At 40.8% G+C, this 21,095-nt stretch overlaps 2 protein-coding genes across 12 annotated transcripts in view; one reads left to right on the top strand and one right to left on the bottom strand.

Annotated features, from left to right (window-relative positions):
• tango2 (transport and golgi organization 2 homolog (Drosophila)) overlaps nucleotides 1-13,935 on the bottom strand; it is a 200,731-nt gene extending 186,796 nt beyond the window's left edge. The window contains exon 1 of one of the 2 annotated variants that reach the window (XM_060843430.1): nucleotides 13,856-13,935. The gene's annotated coding sequence lies outside the window, so the exon portion shown is untranslated. The remainder of the gene's footprint in view (nucleotides 1-13,855) is intronic. The other variant, XM_060843431.1, reaches the window with a different exon arrangement.
• Nucleotides 2,126-21,095, top strand: part of arvcfb (ARVCF delta catenin family member b) — a 323,925-nt gene continuing 304,955 nt past the window's right edge. For 4 of the 10 annotated variants that reach the window (XM_060843416.1, XM_060843422.1, XM_060843424.1 and 1 more), the window contains exon 1: nucleotides 14,341-14,428. Coding sequence is in view for 1 of the 10 variants with exons in the window: in XM_060843423.1 (XP_060699406.1) it covers nucleotides 2,370-2,389 (20 nt within the window). In the remaining 9 variants the exon portion in view is untranslated. Of the gene's footprint in view, nucleotides 2,390-14,340; nucleotides 14,429-14,845; nucleotides 15,048-15,274; nucleotides 15,298-16,091; nucleotides 16,116-21,095 lie in introns of those variants that run through there. The other 6 variants (XM_060843423.1, XM_060843427.1, XM_060843420.1 and 3 more) reach the window with 6 other exon arrangements.

Below are 21,095 nucleotides of genomic sequence, written 5' to 3' on the forward strand. Positions count from 1 at the left end.
GGAGGGTCTGTTCAGTTACCAGACCTTGTCTCAATGCAAATGTACTGTGCCTTGCAAGGGTAAGAAATAGTTTTGGTTTTGCAACTGCAGCAAATATCAAATTCCAATGTTTGATTTACTTGATATGCAAAGACTGAATGCTTTACAACCTGTGAATACAAATAAATATTTTTAATGAATAAAAGTATATTTTTGGAATAAAATAAATTATTTTGAACAGTTTCCCCCCCCCATGTGTGTACATCACAAATAATTTCCATTTTATTTGCGCGTTTTGATGATCGTCTTTATTCCTTCCAAAGAGCAAATATAATTTATTCAGAAGTTCTGTTAATTTAATTACACCTGACTTAGTCAAATTTAAAATTTGATAAATTCTTACCACTGTTATCAATGATGTTGAACAATATATTTGGTTGGGAGAAGTGGGGTGGGAGCAGGAAGCACTGCAGGCAGCATAACAGCAACAACAATATTAATAGTTATAGATTCATACAGCACAGGAACAGACCCTTTGGTATAACGTGACTAGGCGAACATGTTTTTAGATTAGATTACTTACAGTGTGGAAACAGGCCCTTCGGCCCAACAAGTCCACACCGACCCGCCGAAGCACAACCCACCCATACCCCTACATTTACCCCTTACCTAACACTACGGGCAATTTAGCATGGCCAATTCACCTAACCTGCACATTTTTGGACTGTGGGAGGAAGCCCACACAGACACGGGGAGAATGTGCAAACTCCACACAGACAGTCGCCTGAGTCGGGAATTGAACCCGGGTCTCTGGCGCTGTGAGGCAGCAGTGCTGACCACTGTGCCACCATGCCGCCCGAAGATAAAACTTGGCCCATATCCCTCTAAACCTGTCTAAATATCTTTCAAATGCAGTAACTGTACTCACATCTACTACTTCGTCTGGCAGTTATCTATAATCAATGAGAAATTTCAGCATTTAAATTTTGTTGTGAAGTTGATTTACCTTGGATTGATTTATGTTAAAGTAATTTCACTCGAGATGTTTTGCACCCTTCCCCTGAGTGCCAGAGGGGCAAGTGGCTTCATATCAAACCTTGTTAAAGACAAAAGAACTGCAGCTGCTGGAATCCAAAATAGACAGGCAAGAGTTCTGAAGAAGGGTTACACCAGAAACATCAACTTCTCCACCTCCTGATGCTGCCTGGCTTGCTGTGTTCTTCCAGGCAGAAGTAAGGACTGCAGATGCTGGAAACCAAATTTTAGATAAGAGTGATGCTGGAAAAGCACAGCAGGTCAGGCCACATCAGAAGAACAGGAAAATTGACATTTCGGGCAAAAGCCCTTCATCAGGAATGGAGGCAGGGAGCCTCCAGGGTGGAGAGATAAGGGGGGTGGGGTGGGGCTGGTGAGAAGGTAGCAAATGGTACAATAGGTGAATGGGGGTGGAGATGGACGTGATAAATCAGAGGCTCTTTCAGCCTCCTGTAATATCAAACCTCAGCCATGAATAATTTTTATCCAGATCCTAGGAAATCTTTAATTCAACTTTGTGCACTTGTCTGCAGTCAATTCCATAACACAGATGCTTGTTGATACATCAAATGTGTCACCTGATTTCCTTATGCCTTGAATCAAGGTGTTAAACCAATAAAGAAATTATAGACATTGGAGCAAGTCAGTTATTACTGCTGGCTGATGATGTTGGTTTCTTTCACAGGGGTTAATAAAGGAGAAAATATATATCAGATACATTGTTGTGCTTCGTTTGTAAAGTGAAATGAAATTTTGAGTATATACACACTATATGCTATATATAAATATTGTCTACTGCAAGTTTGGGCTTTTGGAATGCTATGTTAAACATACAAGTTTGTCCATGCTTCTGGAGTTAAGAATTAATTATTAAAAACTTAACGCCCATAATTCTAATTGAAAAGAAATTACCCAGAGTTCATAGGGAACTAACCAGAGGACTTTGGGGGAGGACTTTTGAGGTTTCTGACATTTATTGGTCATCTGTGCTGATGTCATTCAAGAATGAAGCATGTATTAAGGTCTGAAGTGTTAAGCAACATTCCTAAGAAAAGCAGTGTAAAGTTCTGACATTTACTTAGTATAAGAAATGCTTCAGACAGAATGCTGGGATATAGTTAGTGAAAATGAAATGAAAGTTTTGAGATTTTAAAATAGGGATAGTATAGCACTGGAGGGAATCAAAGTCAGCAGCATCATAACAATAACAAAAAGAGACTTAGCTCCAGCAGATGAATTGAAAATTTAGTTACTTCACCCCACAGAAGAATTAAAAGAAGTTATTCTCTCCCTTTGAATGAGCTGGTCTGGACTTTGAAAGAAATACAGCACTAGATGTTCTTAGAACTGAAACAATGTTTCTAAGAGTACCAAGGTATGTGGATCTTGATATGGAACTGTTCTTTCTGTTCAATTATAAAGTGTGTTTTGGCTATTTCTACTGTGTTTAAAACTTTTGAACCTATGTTTAGGGAATAAAGTAGTTTTTTTTCTGTGTTATGTTCAGTTCTCTTGTTAATACACTTGTTTGTTTTACTATTAAAACAAAGACTGCAACATTGTATATTATGTTTTTGTAAAAGATCACTTTGGTAACAACAATAAAAAAAATCTTTCGAATCAGGTTCCTGTTGGGAATGCAATTTGTCTGATACTAACATCAATGAGGGATTGACTCATAACAATTTGGGCTACTAGATCATAATAACTTAAATCTTTGGAACTGCACTAACTATGAAGAAATTGAGATCGGTCTTGACTGTCGTTGTAGTCCTGATTTGCTTGAAGACGTGCCCTTTGAAGTAAAGAAGTTGAAAACTTGAAGTCAGATCCAGCAGTTTACATGCCTTTTGCAGTAAAATAGTTGGAGGTTGCTCCTACAGGTGGACTGAGCAGAACTGCTGCCACAAGTAAATGTAGGCTCTTTTTTTTGTTTTCTTTCAACAGCAGTGCAGGTTATGGTTCTTGGTAGCCTAGTCCTGTACAGCTGCCGTGGTGATCTCCTGTCTCTCTCTGTTGGTCTTCAGCTAATTCACCACAAATCTGTATAAAGTTTATGTCATAGCCACTCTTTTAAACACTTCAAAACTTTAAAAGTGGTCGCTACCCCATCTGTGGGATATGCTTCCACATTAAGTGTTGGGTTAGCCTAGGCATGGAGTACAGATCCAATCAGAGTCTTTTACTCAAAGTAATAACCTTTTTACCTATCTCAGCCATTGTTTGGATGTTCTCATTCCCTTGAATTTTTCAGATATCAGTGAAATCGGAACACCTCCAGGGAAACAAGTGAGAGTTTATATTTATCGCTGAAGTATTTGCTGAATTTTAAAAGAAGGTTTCATGATATTTTTTCTTGCGATAAGAAAATCTGGCCCAGCATCAGCGGAGTCTGTAAAGGCAGTGATGCGACTCCTGAGAATCATTTTGTCAGAGTTTTTGCATTTATTTTAACATTTTCTTGACTGAGTATAAATGATAGCAATACATTTATGACAACACAAACTATGGGATCAATTACTTCTAATTTTAACCATACACTGATGTGGAGGTGCCGGTGTTGGACTCAAGTCAGAAATCACTTGACACCAGGATCTAGTTCAACAGGTTTATTTGAAATAAACTGTCAAAGGAGCAGTGCTCTGAATGCCTATGATTCCAAATAAACCTGTTGGACTATCACCTGGTGAGGTGTGACTTCTGATCGTAATCATACATTGTCATGGTAAATGGGATATGTATTTTTCTCTGAATGGAAACTTCTAAAATGACCTGCCAGATTTTTATTGGATTACTTCTCTAATGAATGATTCTGCAGAACCTTTGGAATATTACAACACTTCCCAGAGCAGGCTGCTTTTCATTCTTTCTTCAGTTTTCCTGATTATTGTCAAAACAGAGTAAGGGCAACTACAACAAAAAAGCCTACAGATTTCCGAGTTACTCCAAGTGGCACCTGACTCCAAACCGCATTACAGCATGATCACATAGAGGCATGCACTGAATTCCACTGTTAAGGCAAGAGCACCTGTCCCGACTTGTAAGCAAACATTTCAGCAGTGCTATCCCAAGAGGCCATCATTAAATTGAAACCAATAGTAATTGGGATAGAGGTACGCTCCAGGAGCTGGATCAACGCAGGGTATTTCTTCAGATTTTCTTCAGATTAAAATCACTGGATTAACTATCTTTAACTGCTTTTACAGTGACTTTCTCTCTAACTGAAGGTCAAAAGGTGTCACTGTTCACGAGGTGACACTGTGGCAGTGTTCAGCCACATTTGCAATTCGACATATAATAAAGTAAGCCTGCACTTACTTTTCGAGCACTGGAAAAAAGTTTCCGCTACATTGTTGTTCAAACATTCCCATGGCTGGTCCAGGGTAATGGTTAACAACATTTCAAATGTTTCTCGGGCTGACTGCATGACCATAAATAAAAAATGGCATTCCAAATATTGTCTAATGGCAATGACACTGAAGGAATTAACAGCCACCTTTGCCTTGACATCTGATAGAACTGGTGCTACACAAGGTTGGCCAAGTGTTGATCAGTCTGACAATTTTTACTGTACAACATCTACTAACCATTTTCTAAATACTCAATGTCACTTTTCTCAAAGTAAAACTCTACATTAAAATCAACACTCATTTCCTCAACATTTGTTCACATTCTGATTATTTCATCATTGTTGTCAAAGGCAGCAACTGTGGTATGATTCTACATTTTCAGTGTTTTCTGAAACACAAAATATTTCAAGATGGATCACATTAGAATTACTTCCTTCTTAAACCAAAATAAAGAGATTTCTGAGTAAACCTACTCAGCTGTTACATTTTCTGATGTTTTTCAAGTGAAGTGATTTTGGTTTGTTGATGCTGTAAGAAGAATGTTCAAAAGGTCAGGTAGTTCCTTTAAAGGTTGTAACTGTACTTGATTATTTGCATAACATACTGAAGGTAGCTCTTTCTTCCGCTTTGTCGCAGTATTATATGAACATTCCTCTGATCTATTGCCAATATCATACCTGGATCTGAATCCTAGTCATGATGAGGATGTAATGAAAGCTTCCTGACTTGCAGCACTCAATCTTTTAGCTTTCCGTTTCTGTAAACCTCTTGTTTTCTTATTCTAGCTTCATCATATTCCCTTTCTCTCACTATTGCCACTCCTTGCATCAACTTTTTGTTCCAGCCTCAATCTTGTCACTTTCCCTGACCAAGTAATAATGCATTGTGTCTCAGAATATAAATGAAACAAAGAACAATGAATATTGCCAAAAGGACACATTTTGGAAATGTTTTTCTTCATGCATTCATTCAGATAATTTGCAACAATATTATTGTAAGGGGGAAAACAGCATATAAGCTATATGAGGGAATAAAGTGAGGACTGCAGATGCTGGAGATCAGAGCTGAAAAATGTATTGCTGGAAAAGCGCAGCAGGTGAGGCAGTATCCAAGGAGCAGGAGAATCGATGCTTCGGGCATGAAGAAGGGCTTATGCCCAAAACGTCGATTCTCCTGCTTCTTGGATGCTGCCTGAACTGCTGCGCTTTTCCAGCAACACATATATGAGGGAATAGGTGACCAAGTTGACAAGTGGAGTGTGATTGAATGAGGGGTTGCCATAGAGAATACACCAGTCAATGACGTCTGGCAGTTAACTTCAAAGTTTCGTTTAAATTTCAAACCAGACGGTTTTAGAACGTTGAACATAAAATATTACAGTGCAGTACAGACCCTTCAGCCCTTGATGCTGCACCTACCTGTGAAACCAATCTGATGCCCATCTAACCTACACTATTCTATTCTCATCCATGTGCCTAACCTATGACTGTTTAAATGCTATTAAAGTTGGCGAGTCTACTACTGTTGTAGGCAGTGCACTCCATGCCCCTTTGGTTTTACTCCAATTGCTTCATTTCTCAGGACAGTTCTTTACATAGATACATAGAACAGTATCTGTGTAAGTCTGTGCCATGTCCCATAACATCTGGGCTGACCAAGCTGCCATTCCAAGCTAATTCCTTTTGCCTGCACATAGTCCGTATTCCCCGTTCCCTGCTTATTCACATGTCTGTCTAAATGCTTCTTAAACTTTATTAATGAACCTACTTCTACCACCTCCCCTGGCAATGTGTTCCAGGCACCTACTATCCTCCGTGTTAAGAAAAAGTTAAACAATGCTTTGCAGTTAACTGTCAGATATCATTAACTAGTGTACTCCCCATGGCAACCCCTTATTCAATCTGACTCCACTTGCCAACATTCTCTCATTCCCTTCTCCCCTCTTACTTTAAACCTTTGCCCCCTAGTATTTGACATTTCGACCCTGGGAAAAAGACTCACACGATCCACCCGATCCATGCCTCAGAGGTGTATAAAACTATCAGGTCGTCCCTCAGCCTCCAAAGCTTTAGCAAGGTTAACCTCCCCCTCTAGCTAATACACTCCAATCCAGGCAATATACTGGTTACCTTATTTGCACTCTTTCTAAATTCTCCAGATCCATCACATAGTGTCATGATCAGAATAGCACACAATACTCCAAGTTTGGCCCCACTGAAATTTTATACAACTGCAACATGACTTGCCAACTTTTATACTCAAATGACCCACACGATGAAGGCAAGCATGCTGTAAGTCTTCTTTATCACCTCATCCACTTAAGTCGTCACTTTCAGGGAGTTATGGGCTTGTACCCCAAGATCCCTCTGTATGTCAATGCTCCTAAGGATCCTGCCATTTACAGCATACTTTCCTCTTGCATTTGACCTCCCAAAATGCTTCACCTCAGACTTCTCTGGATTAAACTCCACCTGTCATTTGCCTGCTCAAGTTTCCAATTGATCTCTATGCTGCTGTATCCTTTGATAACCTTCCTTGTGATCAGCAACTCCACCAATTTTCATATTATCTCCAAACTTACTAATCAGATCACCTACATTTTCATCCAAATCATTTGTATATATTACAAAAAAAAGGGTCTCAGCACTGATCCTTGAGTAACACCTCTGGTACAGACCTCCAGTCAGAAAAATGTCCCTCCACACTTAAACCTTATTGTTCTATGACCAAGCCAATTTTGTATTCAACTTGTCAACTCACTATGGATTCCATGCAACTTGATCTTCTATACCAATCAATCGTGAGGGGCCTTGTCAAATGCTTTCATAAAATCCATGTAGACTACATCCATTGGCGTACCTTCATCAATCAACTTCGTGTCCTTCTAAAAAATAAACTCACTCAAGCATATGAGATAAGACGTCCTGACATAAAGTCATACTGACTATTCCGCTGAAGTCCATTCTTCTCCAAATACAAGTAAATCCAGCCCCTAAGAATCCTCTCCAATAATTTCCCTAATACTGATGTAAGTCTCACCAGCCATACTTTTCTGGATTACTTTCTTGCCCATCTTGAACAAAACAACAGCATTAGCTATCCTCCAGTCTTCTGGGTTCTTGCCTGTGGCTAAACACAACACAAATGTCTCTGTCAAGGCCCCAGGAATCTTCTCTCTTGCCTACTTCATTATCCTTAGACAGATCCCATTAGGCCCTGGGGACTTGTCCATCTTCACTTTTTTTCAAGATACCCAACACCACCTCCTTCTTAATATCAACATACCCCCTCCCTAATCTTATGATCATCCACATCATTCTTTTTGGTGAATACCGATGTGAAGTACTCATTAAAGGATTTCACCTACTTTCTCTGGTTCCACACATAAATTCCCTCCTTTGTCCTTCATTGGACCTACTCTTTCCCTAGTTACCCTCTTGGTCCTAATACACATTTAGGAAATTTAGATTTAGGAAACTGAAATCTAACACATGCTTCCTTTTTATTTTTGGCTAAACTTTCAACATCTCTTGTCACCTAAGAATTCTGAACCTTGCCACCCTTACCTTTAATCTTCAGAGAAACATGCTAGTTCTGAATTCTGATCAACTGGTCTTTAAAAGACTCCCACATGTTAGATGTAGATTAACCCTCAAAAAGCAGTCCCAAGTCTAATTTCTCCAGCTCCCGCTAAAACTGTTGGAGATAGCTTTTGTTCAATTTAGCTCTTTCACTCGAAGACCAGTCTCATCCTTATCGGTGACTATCTTGAAACTTATGAAATATGGTCGTTGTACCCAAAATGCTTCCCCACTGAAACTTTAATCACGATGCCAGACTTATTCCCCAACACAAGGTTTAGTATGATTCTTTCCCTAGTTGGACTATCTCATATTGTTTCAAGAACCCTTCCGAATGCACCTAACAAATTCCACTCCATCTAAGCCCCTGGCATTAAGAGAGCCCCAGTCAATATTGGAAAAATTAAAAATCATCCATGACAACAACCGTGTGGTTTTTACACCTTTCCATGTTCACATATCTCCTGCTGGCTATGAAAAGCCTATAGTATAACCCCAGCTTCGTGACTGCACCTTCCTTTGTCTTAAATTCTGCATATATGGCATCATTGGATGACACCTTCAAGATGTCCTCTCATTGTCACAGCTGTGACATTCTCCTTAAAGAGTAATACAACTGCCCCATTCTCTACCTCTCCTAAAATATCCAAACCCTGGGAATATTGAGTTGCCAGTCCTGCCCTTCTCTCAATCAGGTTTCTGTAATGGCTGCCACAACGTAGGCCCATGTACTAATCCATGCTCTAAGCTCATCTGCCTTATCTATTATAGGCCTTGCATTAAAATAAACATGCTCCTGACTGCCAGTCCTGCTGTGTTCATTAACTTGGCCCAGTCCATTCTCTTATTTGACTTACTTGACCTAACATTGACATTCTCCTCAATCACTTCACAATCTAACCTGCTGTTCTGTTTCCCCATGCCCCACCAGCATTAACATGCACATAACACTTACAATTGAAGACAAAATACACGATTTTGCATCATATCCAAAGTTTTCTCAATTTTGCTCAAAATTATTTCCACAATTCACACTTTTAAGAAAATCTGTTCAGACCAAAGCGTACTTTATCTGCACACTGTACTTTACAGGTAAACTTCCTTCATTATAACAAAGTCAATTTAACCTAAGAGTAAATTAATGCCACGGTTGAGAAATTAGTTGAGTGGTAAGCTACAGAACATTGAGACAATGGACAGGTCCTCAAATTGGTAGAATGTGCCTAGTGGTGTTCCACAAGAATCTATGTTAGGCCACAATTCTTCACAATATTTATTCATGACTTGGAAATTGGAAGAGAAAGTCATACATCCAAATGTGTTGAAAACACAGTTAGGTGGGACTTTAGACAATGTAGATGATAACAAAGTTATGAAGGGATACTGATAAACTAGTTGACTGAACATAATCTGCCACAGTTTTGCCCAAAGTATGCAAATTTGAGGTTATCCATTTTGGACCAAAAAAAAGGATAGATCAGGGTACTTCCCAGATGATATGAAGTTAAATACAATGGATAAAGTCATACAGTCATAGAGATGACCAGCATGGAAACAGACCCTTCGGTCCAACCTGTCCATGCCGACCAGATATCCCAACCCAATCTAGTCCCATCTGCCAGCACAGGGCCCATATCTCTCCAAATCCTTCCTATTCATATTCTCATCTAAATGCCTTCTAAATGTTGCAATTGTACCAGCCTCCACCACTTCCTCTGGCAGCTCATTCCATACATGTACCACCCTCTGCGGGAAACGTTGTCCCTTAGGTCTCTTTTATACCTTTCCCCTCTCACCCTAAACCTATGCCCTCTAGTTCTGGACTCCCCCACCCCAGGGAAAAGACTTTGCCTTTTTACCCTGTCCATGCCCCTCAATTTTGTAAACCTCTTTAAGGTCACCCCTCAGCCTCCGACACCCCAGGGAAAACAGCCCCAGCCTGTTCAGCCTCTCCCTATAGCTCAAATCCTCCAACCCTGGCAACATCCTTGGAAATCTTTTCTGAACCTTTTCAAGTTTCACAACATCTTTCCAATAGGAAGATCAGAATTGCACGCAAGGTTCCCACAGTGGCCTAACCAATGTCCTGTACAGTCGCAACATGACCTCCCAACTCCTATACTCAATACTCTGACCAATAAAGGAAAACATACCAAACCCCTTCTTCACTATCCTATCTACCTGCGACTCCACTTTCAAGGAGCTATGAACCTGCACTCCAAGATCTCTTTGTTCTGCAACACTCCCTAGGACCTTACCATTAAGTGTATAAGTCCTGTTAAGATTTGCTTTCCCAAAATGCAGCACCTCGCATTTATCTGAATTGAACTCCATCTGCCACTTCTCAGCCCATTGGCCCATCTGGTCCAGATCCTGTTGTAATCAGAGGTAACCCTCTTCACAGTCCATACACCTCCAATTTTGGTGTCATCTGCAAACTTACGAACTGTACCTCTTAGGCTTGCATCCAAATCAATGACAAAAAGTAGTGGACCCAGCACCGATCCTTGTGGTACTCCAGTGATCACAGGCTTCCAGTCTGAAAAACAACCCTCCACCACCGCCATCACCCTGTGACTTCTACCTTTGAGTCAGTTCTGTACCCAAATGGCTAGTTCACCCTGTATTCCATGAGATCTAACCTTGCTAATCAGTCTCCCATGGGGAACTTTGTCGAACGCCTTACTGGTCCATATAGATCACATCTACTGATGTTCAAAGACACTTGGAGTTTAGGTGCATAGCTCTTTAAAATGCCATAAACATGTGCAGAAAATAATGAAGAAATATAATGGAATGCTGGCCTCTTCCAAGAGGACTGCAGTATAAGAATGCAGACATTATGTTGCAGTTATACAAAACACTGGTTAGACCTCTCGGAGTCCTGAAAGCAGAACCAGGATCTCCCAACTTAGAAGGGATTCATTGCCTTTGGAGGGAGAACAACATAGGTTTACAAGAATGATAGCTTGACTGCAGTGGTTAAGAGGAGAGATTATACAAATTAGGCCTGTTTTCTCTAGAATTTTGAAGGATCTGGTCAAAGTCTAAAAGATAGTAACAGGAAAAGACATGGTAGATAAAGATGAACTATTCCACTGTTTGGGATTCTAGATCTCGGGGACGTACTCCAAGAGTTTAGATTAGATTAGACTTACAGTGTGGAAACAGGCCCTTCGGCCCAACAAGTCCACACCAACCCGCCGAAGCGCAACCCACCCATACCCCTACATTTACCCCTTACCTAACACTACGGGCAATTTAGCTTGGCCAATTCACCTGACCCGCACATCTTTGGACTGTGGGAGGAAACCGGAGCACCCGGAGGAAACCCACGCAGACACGGGGAGAACGTGCAAACTCCACACAGTCAGTCGCCTGAGTCGGGAATTGAACCCGGGTCTACAGGCGCTGTGAGGCAGCAGTGCTAACCACTGTGCCACCGTGCCGCCCACAATCTAAGTTGGGAGATCCTGGTTCTGCTTTCAGGACTCCAAGAGAGGTCTAACCAGTGTTTTGTATAACTGCAACATAATGTCTGCATTCTTATACTGCAGTCCTCTTGGAAGAGGCCAGCATTCCATTATATTTCTTCATTATTTTCTGCACATGTTTATGGCATTTTAAAGAGCTATGCACCTAAACTCCAAGTGTCTTTGAACATCAGTAGATGTGATCTATATGGACCAGTAAGGCGTTCGACAAAGTTCCCCATGGGAGACTGATTAGCAAGGTTAGATCTCATGGAATACAGGGTGAACTAGCCATTTGGGTACAGAACTGACTCAAAGGTAGAAGTCACAGGGTGATGGCGGTGGTGGAGGGTTGTTTTTCAGACTGGAAGCCTGTGATCACTGGAGTACCACAAGGATCGGTGCTGGGTCCACTGCTTTAGGGCCAGACCGTTCAGAAAAGATGTTAGGAAGCACTGCTATGCACAAAGTGTGCAGACATTTGCAACTCTCTTCCACAAACAGCAGTGAATATTAAATAAGTTGTTCACTTTAAATCTGTAATAGATTTTTTTTGTTAAGGAAAAGTATTCAGGGTTATGGACCAAAGGCAAGTATATGGAGTTAGGCCACAAATCAGCCATGATCTCATTGAATGATGGAACAGACTGAAGGTCTAAAGGGGCTTAATGACCTACTCTTATTCCTGTACGATACATTTTTGTAGTAAGAACATTCAAAAGCAATACTAATCGAGGATAAATGAAAAGGGGTTGCAGGAATAGTGGGACAATGGTTTATGTATTCACAAATCAGAGAGACAGCACTAAGTAGAGCATATTTAGCTTTATTAATAAAAGCACTGAGTGCAAGAGCAAAGAGCAGATGTTGAATTTGTATAAAACACTTGTTAGACATCAGCTAGAATATTGTGTACAGTTCTGGGCACTACATTTTAAAAAAAGATATGACTATATTGGACAGAATGCAAAAACTATTTACAAGAAAAGTTCCAGGGATGAAGAACTTCAATTAAGAAGATAGAATGAAGAGGTTGGGGACTGTTCTCAATGCAGAGGAGAACACTAAGAGGAGATGTAATAGAGGTTTTCAAGATCATGAGTGAGTTGGACAGACCATAGAGAGAAATTGTTACTTCTCATGAAAATAACAAGAACAACAGGGCATAAAGTGATTAGATTAGATTAGATTCCCTACAGTGTGGAAACAGGCCCTTCAGCCCAACCAATCCACATTTGCAAAAGAAGCAAGGATGAAGTGAGGAAAACATTTTTTCACTCAGTAAGTCAAGGTATGGAAAGCACCTCCTGCAAGTGTAGTAGAGGCAGGTTCAATTGAAGTATTCAAGAGGGCATTTGTTGATTATTTGGATAAAAATAATGTGCAAGGGTGTGGAGTTAAAAGCAAGAGATTGGGACTAAGTAACATGTTCATTTAACAAACTGGTACAGGGATGTCCTCCTTCCCCTCTATAATACTTCTGTGATTCTGTTATAATGTTATTAGAAGCTTCTGAAAAAGAAACAAATAGACAAGCCCTATTAAAAGTCATTCTTCAAGTTATTACCGTAATAATCAGTACCTATTACAACACAATTTTTTTCAACATCCAATATGGCAAACAGATTAATTTAATCAGACATACCATCTCTTTGACATTTAACAGGAGATTCATACAGAAATATTTTGATATCTCAGGACAAATAGAAGCTGTGCGTGTCACTGGACTTGAAACATTAACCTTGCTTTCTCTCCAAATATGCTCCCAGATCCGAGTTTCTCCAGCAAATCAGTTTTTGTTTTAGATTCCTAGCATCCACAGTTTTATGTCACTTATTAATTGCCCGTTCTACAATAAATTACAACTCAGAGAAGATTGTCAGACTGTTCTGAATGCTGGGATAGTCCAAAGACCATAGCTATATATTACTTACCTGGCAAAATAACATTCAGGCAGGGTCAACCAACAAAGTCTGTATTTCAAGAAGGATAGCACAATCCATACTTGGTATGTTCAACACAAACATTACGAAATTGCTAAACTATTCCTGTCATGTAAACAACCAACTCTAATCATAACCATAGGCGAGTTTGATGAATCGAGGTGCAACCATACAATTCTCTGACCTGCTGTCTTAAAAAATGAAGTGCAAACATTAAAACTGAATCACAATAGGGGAAATATTTGTCATAACTTTCAATGTATTCAAAATTCAAGGCAGGAACGTACATCATCCATTATTTGATTTTATAAAGGGCTGTCAAAAAAGGCCGACTCGGAACCTACCACAGTTTCTGGGCCCAGAGGACAGTGACATATAGTCCCTGACATAATTTTAGTAGAATCCGAACCTCATATTGCAAGCTTTATGATCATAAGATATTCATAACTGATCATCAGTGGCAGTTAACAATATAAAAATGTGTTTATACTTACCTTGGACGTTGAAAACACTTGGTTCACCAACTTATCCACTAATCGCACTGATCATTCCTACGCACTGCAGTCCCTCCAACAACAATCAAGCTAATTGGTGCAGAGCGCTTTACAAACAAGCTGGTTCCCGGCCCACCTGTGACAATGATTGGTTCGTCTTAACGGAGTCTGTTTATCTATTGGCTTCTATGTACGGAGATTAAACGAAGTTCCGCAATTGCATTGGCCATCGTGGAAAGGGGGCGGACGTCAACGTGAAATCCCGCCTTACACGAGATGCGATTGGTTCATATTGGACCAGCAGGCCGGATGAGCTCTGATTGCTTTCTTCGTACGTCAATCATAATCAACGGCGCTTAGCCTCATGTCGATTGGTTACTAACTCTGCCAATTAAATACATTTTCAGCTTACTGGGCAACATTGATGTCAATCATTATTACCGTGATTGTGACTGGTGGAATGCTGAGGTAAGGGGGCGGTTCAAGGGGGTGGCGGCGTTGTGCTGTTCGATGTGAGGGAGACCGTGCGGGTTTGCTTGCTGTTCACCACAGGAGGAGGAGAAGACGAAGAAGGTGCGGGTGAAGGAGCGATTTCGCTGGCTGTGATTTGAAGCTCTTTGCTCCTTTTCCCCCTGTTAAAATTCTCAGTGGTTCCCTTCCCTCCTTTAATTGAATATACTTCAGGTCGAGATCTTCCCTCCCCCACCCCTCCTTCTAGGTACATTAATCCGGCGAGAAGTGAGTGGCTTGAGGGCAAACTCTGCAGCAGGTCTGGGTTTATTTTCCCCTCCGGAGAACCCCTTTCAGATAAATCCTCTTCAGAAAGAGGTGGGGGAATAAAAAAAAAGGTTCTTGGTTTCTGTAATTTCCGAACCGTATTTTTTTTGTGTGTTGTTTCCCCTCCATTTCACGGGGGTGAACGAGGTGGAAGATTTTTCTTCCCCCCCCCCCCCCCCCCCAATTCTGTTTGAAAGACGCCGTTAAGTCAGGCCGAAAGCAGGAGCAGGACCAACAACAAAAAAGGAAGAGGCGGGCAACGCTCTCTGCTGTTTGTTCTGGTGGAAGAAGCGGTTTATTTTTGGAAGAGTGGTCCGGTACAACTTAAACAAAAGGTGTTGTAATTAATCTGTTTTGGGACGCCCTCCCCTGATCGAGAAGGAAACCTCTTCTAAGCTGGCAGTGCAGAATTAAGGTATGCCATGAACAATGTCATCAACACCATTCGTGTAAGGAATTCCGAGGATGGACGATTTGTATCTCGAGCATTTATTTTGATTTTGTTTTCATTTTGAGATAAAAGCATCCGGTTGTTTACGTTAGTGCATTGAATTAATTCCCAGCTACCTGTTAACGGATCCCGATTTTTTTTACCAATGATTTTTCAAGAACGGAAACTAGTATGATCAGGAAAGAAGGAGTTCCTGATCGTGGAGCACGACCAGGTTGAGTCCGAATCATGTGAAACTTGATCATTTACAGTTATATATCTTTGTAACGATCTCTGCTCTTCTGTGTATTTTGGAAAGCTGTTTCAAACGTATTTAGCTTGAGGATGTTGTGGCAAACTGCAAGGCGAACTAATACTATGAAATGTCGAGTTTGGAGTACAGTCAAACCCAGTTATTGGGAGTTATTTTAATCTTGCCAAAAATTCTTGCTGCTTCTATGGTAGCAAAGCTGTGATTTCTAATTCGATACTACCACAGTGGAGGAATTTCGTTAGTGTTAAAGATGTTACAAATGGTTTGTTGGCGACCTGTGCATTTTCTAGCTGTCTGGTGCCCTGTCATGTTTTTCTCTACAAAGTTTATAGTTTGTAGTCTAAATTTTCGTGTGTAAGGAATACGTAACCCCTAAATGTCAATGGTCCTCCTTTTGATAATGAATTAAGGCGTTTGAATTAACACAATTGCAGTGCAAGTAATTTTATTGTGGCTCTTGGAGTTCTGGAATGACTGTGCGATAGCAAGTAGAGTCAAATTAAGGTTTAATCTTTTTCAGGAATACTGTAAGCAGTTCTTTTGTTTAGAGTTTAATTCTAGAACGTGGCTATGTAAGAACGTGGACTGTTATGTTTTACGTTGTTTACAACTTTCAATGAAAAGCGGACTCCGCCTCTGCTATTTACACCATGCAGTCTGCTGGTGGAGTGAGAATTTGTTTTGTTGATCGTGGCAGGTGGACGTGAAGAGGTAGAATATTATTCCTGTTGTAGAACGCATTCGAGCATGGTTGGTTTCAGCGTTTTTGCGTGAGCAAAGTGAGTTGAAATACCTATTTCGGGCTCTAAATCTTTTTCAAATGTGTGGTTCAGCGTCAGAGGTTTGTTTGATAATTCTTATGAAGCACCGAAACACACTTTTGCTATGTCAAAGGCGCTACGTTAATGCAATTATTAGCGAATTTAGTCAATGCAAATCTTTCCTAACAATCGCGTCCTTTATGATTTTAGGACGGTCTCATATTATTTTGGAGCCAACAACGTATTTTTGAAATATAATCATGTAAATGAATGTGTCAACAAATTTACTACATAGTACGGTTCAACCGACAGCCATGTCATGAGGCAATTTAAACAGGTTTGTTTGGGAAACAAATGCAGTGCAGCATACCAGGGAAACTCCGCACTCTGGTCCCGTCGGATCTTGTTTCCTGAATCGGCAGACAGGTCCTCGTGCAGAAAATACCAACATCATATCACTTTTTTTTTCCCCCAGCACTATATTGAAGTGTTGGCCAAGATTTTGTACTTAAGTTAATTTGTATTTGAACTTGCAACCAGGAGTTCACAAATTTTAGGGAGACTCAAAGTTGGCATTCTTGAGTTCTGAAATCAGGTTGAATCATGCTCCTTGCTTTTCAGTCCGGATGTTTCTACATAAGGTATAGACGGTGGAACTATTCTTTGAAATATTTAGATGTGCACTTGGGATGACAAGGCTATGGGCACAGTGCTGGAAGATTGGATTAGAATAGTTATGTGGCTATTCTTGACGAACGTGGATGAAATTGGCCGAAAGGCCTCTTTCCACGCTACAGATCTCTGACCCCAGTGAGCTGGATGGGAGCACTTTAACAGTCCTTAAAGTTTTGGGTTTCCATCATTCTCAAAAAGAATATTCCTGAAATTCTTGTTTATCCATATTCGAGTAAGGGCTATTGAAACAACATTTGTGTAAAATGACACACAATGAACAGGGTGCAAGAATAATCTTAGTTTATAATGACAAATTCCTTTAATTCTCTGCTTTTTAATCTATAGACTCAACTGAACTATCTCTGTTTTACCCACTGTTTTAGGAAGAATGTTGCTGTTTGATTGAACTTGTACATGATTACTGCCTGAAGTTTTCAGATTGTTCATGACAGATGTGTATAGATTTCATAGTTCTATATTGTGGGACCAATAAATATATCATCCACTTGTCGTGGTAGAGTTCTGTTTCCACCTAAAACATTTTGAAATGTATTTGGCAGCTCTTATGTAGAAAAGCAAATTCCTTGTCCAGTTCTCTTCCTCAGATGTGACGCAATATGTTGAAAGTGCACCTGACATTCAGCTTGCTGGTTGGATTGTACGTGGAATTCAAGTTTGTTTGAATTTTCTCCCTTTTTTTTAGCAGTCTGAATCTTTATGCTAGTGTCAAGGCATAATAACATTGGCTGATATTGGGAATTAATATGGGGGATGTTCTGCATGATTCTGTATTGCAACACTCAAGCATGCTTTTTGGACTCTGTGACAAGTGAATGTCCCACTTGGGACTGTGGAGGACTTGGTTTAGAATTAGAGTAGGTTTATTGTTGTGGTTCTGTTCGCCGAGCTGGAAGTTTTTGCTGCAAACGTTTCGTTCCCTGACTTGGGAACATCATCAGTGCTATTGGAGCCTCCTGCGAAGCGCTGCTTTGATGTTTCTTCCGGTATTTATAGTGGTTTGTTCTTGCCGCTTCCGGGTGTCAGTTTCAGCTGTAGTGGTTTGTATATGGGGTCCAGGTCTATGTGTCTGTTAATGGAGTTTGTGGATGAATGCCATGCCTCTAGGAATTCCCTGGCTGTTCTCTGTCTGGCTTGTCCTACGATGGTAGTGTTTTCCCAGTCAAATTCATGTTCCTGGTTGTCTGAGTGTATGGCTACTAGGGATAGCTGGTCGTGTCGTTTTGTGGCTAGCTGATGTTCATGGATGCGGATTGTTAGCTGTCTTCCTGTTTGTCCTATAAAGGACTAGCCACACTACCATACGTCAGGAGCGTCTCAGAACTGACAGCCAGACTACTGCGACCCTTAGGACTCATAACAGCACACAAGCCAACTTCCACACTCAGACAACAACTCGCTAGAACAAAGGACCCAATAGCCAACACGAGCCAAACTAACGTAGTTTACAAAATACCATGCAAGGACTGCACAAAACACTGTATAGGACAAACAGGAAGACCGCTAACAATCCGCATCCATGAACATCAGCTAGCCACAAAACGACACGACCAGCTATCCCTAGTAGCCATACACTCAGACAACCAGGAACATGAATTTGACTGGGAAAACACTACCATCATAGGACAAGCCAGACAGAGAACAGCCAGGGAATTCCTAGAGGCATGGCATTCATCCACAAACTCCATTAACAGACACATCGACCTGGACCCCACATACAAACTACTACAGCTGAAACTGACACCCGGAAGCGGCAAGAACAAACCACTATAAATACCGGAAGAAACATCAAAGCAGCGCTTCACAGGAGGCTCCAATAGCACTGTTGATGTTCCCTAGCCAGGGAACGAAACGTTTGCAGCAAAAACTTCCAGCTCGGCGAACAGAACCACAACAACGGACACCCGAGCTACAAATCTTCAACCAGACTTCAAGTAGGTTTATTGTCTTGTGTATTCAAGTACGGTGAAAAGTTTACAATGCCCCCATCATAGTGTCAGCTTAGGTACAAAGTACCTAGGTACCGATTTTAGATACAGAGTAGATTTTAAGTTACGTTACCTGACAGTGTAAATGTAGAACCAATCTTGGGTTACACTGCTGTATGTCCCACCTTTTAATCTCTTTTGGTTGGAGTTTCAAAGTTATCTTTTGTCAACCAGGGGCTCAATCCTCAATGGTTCATGGGAGCATGTGAAATTGGGGAAACTGTCCAGTCTGTTTCATGCATCTCTGTTCTCACCCCTTTACCTCCCTTCAAAAACCATGAATGGGGTTCTCCTTATCCTCACTTTCCATTCCACTAGCCTTTTTATACAATGGATCACGTTTAGGTGACAATGGATATTCTTGTACTCTTTGTACCAGTACAGTATTCTGAAGGGGCTGTTCCCTAGTAAATTTCCTGTCACTCCTAACATCCTTTAAGTTCCTAAAGCACATTTCCAGGCCAGTGCAAGAGATGGAATCCTGCCCATTTACCACCACTTTTTCCCACTGTCCAAGATTCCAGATGCTCTTTCCCAGTGAAACAGATTTAATTGTACTACTTTCAATCTAGACTGGAAGCCTGTGACCAGTAGAGTGCCACAAGGATTGGTGCTGGGCTCACTACTTTTTGTCATTTATGTAAATGATTTTGATGTGAACATAGGTATAGTTAGTCAGTTTGCACATGACACCAAAATGGAGGTGTAGTGGACAGCGAAGAAGGTTACCTTAGAGTACAATGGGATCTTTGTCGGATAGGCCAATGGGCTGAGGAGTGGCAAACAGAGTTTAATTTAGATAAATGCGAGGTGCTGCATTTAGGGAAAGCAAATCTTAGCAGGAATTATACACTTAATGGTAAGGTCCTAGGCAGTGTTGCTGAACAAAGAGACCTTGGAGTGCAGGTTCATACTAGTAGATAGGACAGTGAAGAAGCTGTTTGATATCCTTTCCTTTATTGGTCAGAGTATTGAGTACAGGAGTTGGGAAGTAATGTTGCATCTGTACAGGACATTAGTTCAGCCACTGTTGAATGTTGCGTGCATTTCTGGTCTCCTTCCTATTGGAAGGATGTTGTGAAACTTGAAAGGGTTCAGAAAAGATTTACAAAGGATGTCGCTAGTGTTGGAGGATTTGATCTATAGGGAGAGCTGAACAGGCTGGGGCTGTTTTCCCTGGACTGTCAAAGGCTGAAGGATGGCCTTTATAGAGGTCTATAAAATCATGAGGGGCATGGACAGGATAAATAGACAAGGTATTTTCCCTGGGTTGTGGGAGTCTAGAACTAGAGGGCATAGGTTTAGGTTGAGAGGGGAAAGATATAAAAGAGACCTAAGGGGCAACTTTTTCACGCAGAGGGTGGTATGTGTATGGAATGAGCTGCCAGAGGAAGTGGTGGAGGCTGGTACAATTGCAACATTTAAAAGGCATTTGGATGGGTATATGAATAGGAAGGGTTTGGAGGGATATGGACCGGGTGCTGGCAAATGGGACTAGATCTGGTCTGCTTTCATGCCGTACACCTCTTTGTATGACTCTAGTCTCGTGTTTTCACTGCTCACAATATCCTCTGCCTTGAGGAGACCTGTTTCTGATTTGGTGATCACTGTATGGAATATGTCCACTGTCTGCAATCATGACGCTGAGCTTCTGGTTGTTTGTCGTTTTAGTTCCCTGTCTTGCTCCCATCCTAACCATATTGATCATGGCCTGCATGAAGCATAGCACAAACTTGAGCAATGGCGTCATTTTTCTTGACTCAGCACTCTTGAATAAATAAAGTTTACCAGGTTAAGATCATAACCTCTGCCTTCAAGTTGTTCCTTTTTCTCTTTGCTGTTTTTTCTTCTTGTCCCTGTCTGAATGTTGCATTCAGGTGATTACTGTCGAACCATTCATGTCTCAGTTGGAAACAACCTTTTTCTGAAGAGTGCCTATTACTACTGTTGACTGTAACATCATCCAATCTTTTGTAGTTTCATCTTTTCCATCTTGGTCCTATCACTGACTTGCCATGTTTTTCAGCCCCTTTTTCCTTCACTGGTTTAAAATTTCTTATGTTTCTCTTTTTACATCTGATGCAAAATGATCTCAACTTGTGAAGTTAATTTTGTTTCTTTCCACGGATACTGCCTGACCCCATGGATATATTCAGTTTTGTTTTGTCAGTTTGCTTTCCAGTATCTGCAATATTTTGATTTTGTATTAGTCAACCTTTTATCTCCTAATTCCCAGATTTGGAACCAGTCCTTTTTATTTTGGATTTTTTTTTGTGTAACCTTTTTTACATTCGCCTTGTGTTGGGAAGTTGCTGCT

Source organism: Hemiscyllium ocellatum, chromosome 24 (assembly GCF_020745735.1).
Source record: "Hemiscyllium ocellatum isolate sHemOce1 chromosome 24, sHemOce1.pat.X.cur, whole genome shotgun sequence".
In the NCBI taxonomy this organism is placed as follows: Eukaryota; Metazoa; Chordata; class Chondrichthyes; order Orectolobiformes; family Hemiscylliidae; genus Hemiscyllium; species Hemiscyllium ocellatum.